This window comes from Quercus suber, unplaced genomic scaffold (assembly GCF_002906115.3).
Source record: "Quercus suber isolate HL8 unplaced genomic scaffold, Cork oak 2.0 scaffold_50, whole genome shotgun sequence".
NCBI lineage: Eukaryota > Viridiplantae > Streptophyta > Magnoliopsida > Fagales > Fagaceae > Quercus > Quercus suber.
This window is the reverse complement of record NW_027069515.1, coordinates 1,190,129-1,193,438: the sequence shown is the minus strand read 5'-3', so window position 1 is coordinate 1,193,438 and position 3,310 is coordinate 1,190,129. Positions and strand designations below refer to the sequence as shown.

Sequence of the window (3,310 nt, the reverse complement as noted above, 5' to 3'; positions counted from 1 at the left end):
CCCCATAATGACGAAGCCAACGGCTAGAAAGGCACTGAAAAGGTCTATATATATCTTCAGATGGAGTGTTGAAGGGGTAAGAAAAATAGGTACCAGTCAATCTACATTCTTTGTTTTACGGTTCACTGAGCTTCTCTAACTTAATCATCGGAGGCGTTGTGGGCAGCCACCCACCGGTGATTCCTGCTTTCCATTGTGTTTCAGGGTCAGTACCAGCAGAGGACAATTCGAATCTGGACGAACATCTTGACTGACGATCTCAGCATCATCAGTTTGGCGCCGTCTGTGGGGACAGTTAAGCTCTTTGAACGATCGGTTCAGGGACATTGTTCTAGTAAGATGGAGTCCAGCTCTAATCCAGATCCGGCTGCTTTGGCCCAGCAAATCCAGGAACTGGCAGCCACGGTGGAAGTACTCACCAAGCAAAATCAAGAAATGAGACAGCGGTTACAACAGAGAGATAGCCACACAGAAGTTAACAGGGATGAGGACGAAGACAGTCATAGGAGACGCGCCAGCACTCCTGACGAACCAAATTCAAGTCTCCTCAGGGAGATGCGGAAAGAGATGGACGAATTACGAAATGCAATTAAGGGAAAGACGGACCGAGGAGTTGACAGGATCGTCAGGCAGTCTGACTCTCCCTTCACTACCGCCATCCAAGAGTGCCCAGTACCCCCCAAGTTCCGTCTGCCCCAGCTCGAACCTTTCGACGGGTTAAAAGATCCGTTGGATCATCTCAATACATTCAAGACAACTTTGGGTCTTCAACAACCACCTGATGAAATCCTATGTCGATCATTCCCGGCGGTAGTGAAGGGAGAGTCAGACTGCCTGACGATCCTGTCAACTCCTCGGTCCGTCTTTCCCTTAATTGCATTTCGTAATTCGTCCATCTCTTTCCGCATCTCCCTGAGGAGACTTGAATTTGGTTCGTCAGGAGTGCTGGCGCGTCTCCTATGACTGTCTTCGTCCTCATCCCTGTTAACTTCTGTGTGGCTATCTCTCTGTTGTAACCGCTGTCTCATTTCTTGATTTTGCTTGGTGAGTACTTCCACCGTGGCTGCCAGTTCCTGGATTTGCTGGGCCAAAGCAGCCGGATCTGGATTAGAGCTGGACTCCATCTTACTAGAACAATGTCCCTGAACCGATCGTTCAAAGAGCTAAACTGTCCCCACAGACGGCGCCAAACTGATGATGCTGAGATCGTCAGTCAAGATGTTCGTCCAGATTCGAATTGTCCTCTGCTGGTACTGACCCTGAAACACAATGGAAAGCAGGAATCACCGTTGGGTGGCTGCCCACAACGCCTCCGATGATTAAGTTAGAGAAGCTCAGTGAACCGTAAAACAAAGAATGTAAATTGACTGGTACCTATTTTTCTTACCCCTTCAACACTCCATCTGAAGATATATATAGACCTTTTCAGTGCCTTTCTAGCCGTTGGCTTCGTCATTATGGGGGTATTATTGCTTGGACTGGTAACGCCTGAGCCAGGTGTCAGCCTAACCAGCGTTATTTCAATGGAATTGGTATTTAATGCAGTTACTCGTAACGGTCGTCCTTAGTCGAGTTGCCCCCGCGTCATTCCTAGGGTCGTGACGATAATTGCCTCGTCCTTTTTCATCGTCCACGAGGGATGGACGATCTTACTGATTTTATGGTACATCATACTTCACATATAACCAATATTAATTACTAGTCTTTATTATACCTACCATCTGATTCAAGATTTAGTTGCACAAGTCCATTTCATCACAGTTCATTTCCTCGACGTCCACGTCATCATTAACTCTATAGCTTACGTATGAGTTCTTAGCCACAACTTTTCCACCTACATTTCCTAGAAAGAGAGAGAGGCAGAACATAAATAAATTTTCTTCCAAAGAAACTCTGTAGCCAAATCCTAGGCAAGCCTTAACTTTGAAGTCATTCACTTTTGTTTGTGTCTTTATGACTTACTATCCGTTTCCACCACCGGCAACCTGCTAAACCCAGCTACCCCCGTCACCCTCATCCTCCTTTCCAATACCCCTATTTTCCAGGTCCCTTATCGGTTACCAATCCCTTAAAGCCAAACACAAAACCACAAAGAGAAAAAGAAAGTAAAAGAAAAAGCAAACCCTTTTCTCTTCTTTCTCTCTAATTCAGAAATGGTAGTTATGCACAAGCTTGGCACAGCACTCACTGTAGTGTTTGCAGTGACTCTTGTAGCTCTACTCGCCGAGCTTTTCTTTGTGCTCCGTCGCCGGAGAAGATTCCGGCGACAAAACCTCGGCGGAAACTCGTTCTACAGCCCCTCCACCAAAGAGCTCCTCTACTTTTTCTGCTGGAAAAACCAGTCTCGCATCGAACCCCAGGGAACCCCACCTCCTCCGCCTCCTCTTCCTAATGCTTCGCCTCCGCCACAAAGCGATGAAACGACGGAGGCCGATGACGCTTTGAAGTGGCAAGAACTGTACGGGTCGTCGAGGGTCTTGTTCACGATAAAGGAGGAAGATAGAGAAGGTGTGGACTCTGAGAATTGTTCTTCTTCTGAGAAAGCTGTTTCTACAAAGAAGGAAAAGCGCGCTGGGGTTGACACGACGTCGTTTCAAGCTGTGGTGATGATTGAGGTTGATGAGGAAGCAACGACGCCGTTTTCGACTCCTTGTGCTTCGCCACCTTACTACACTCCTTTGGCTTCTCCAGCTCGTGGTGAGTCGGACATGGTGCCCTTTGTTAGCATAGTTATGTAAACGGCAACGTTTGAATACTTTTTGGTATACTTTGGCCCGTGGAATTTGTTGAACAGTTTTGTAAAGTAAATTCGGAAGAAGAAGGAAAAAAAAAAAAGTTGTGCCTTTTCAGATGTATTCGTAGGCCATAGAAATGGCTTTCATTTCTCATTTCTCTATTGGTTCGTTTCTCTGTTACTGTTGATTACTTGATTTGAATCGACACAATACGCCTCGGTAGTCTCTACTAAATTGGATTTTGACTGGTTAATTTTTCTTTTACATGCCGGGCATACATTAATAAAGTGACTAATTCTTAATTTCGTTGATATTAATTGCACTAAATTATATTAATGATTGCAAAAATAAAAATGCTACGACCTCCGAGCGTTTCACCATCTTTTCTTGTTTGTTTGCTTCCAAATTTATCACCAATTTAATTATAAAAGTTCAAGAAATTGACGTGATAATAATACATGATAATCCGTTCAAATGGATGTTAATAAAGCTGATTGATATGTGATTTATTAACTATTTATTATTGGTTCTCCACTTAATTTTTTTTTGCTAAACAGGTTCACTACTTCTTAGAA

At 44.5% G+C, this 3,310-nt stretch overlaps 1 protein-coding gene across 1 annotated transcript; it reads left to right on the top strand.

Annotated features, from left to right (window-relative positions):
• Positions 1-1,892: 1,892 nt before the first annotated feature.
• Positions 1,893-3,037, top strand: LOC111999117 (uncharacterized). Its single transcript, XM_024031235.2, has one exon. It carries the CDS (start codon positions 2,154-2,156, stop codon positions 2,736-2,738), a length of 585 nt encoding a protein of 194 aa, XP_023887003.1. The 5' UTR covers positions 1,893-2,153; the 3' UTR covers positions 2,739-3,037.
• Positions 3,038-3,310: the final 273 nt, after the last annotated feature.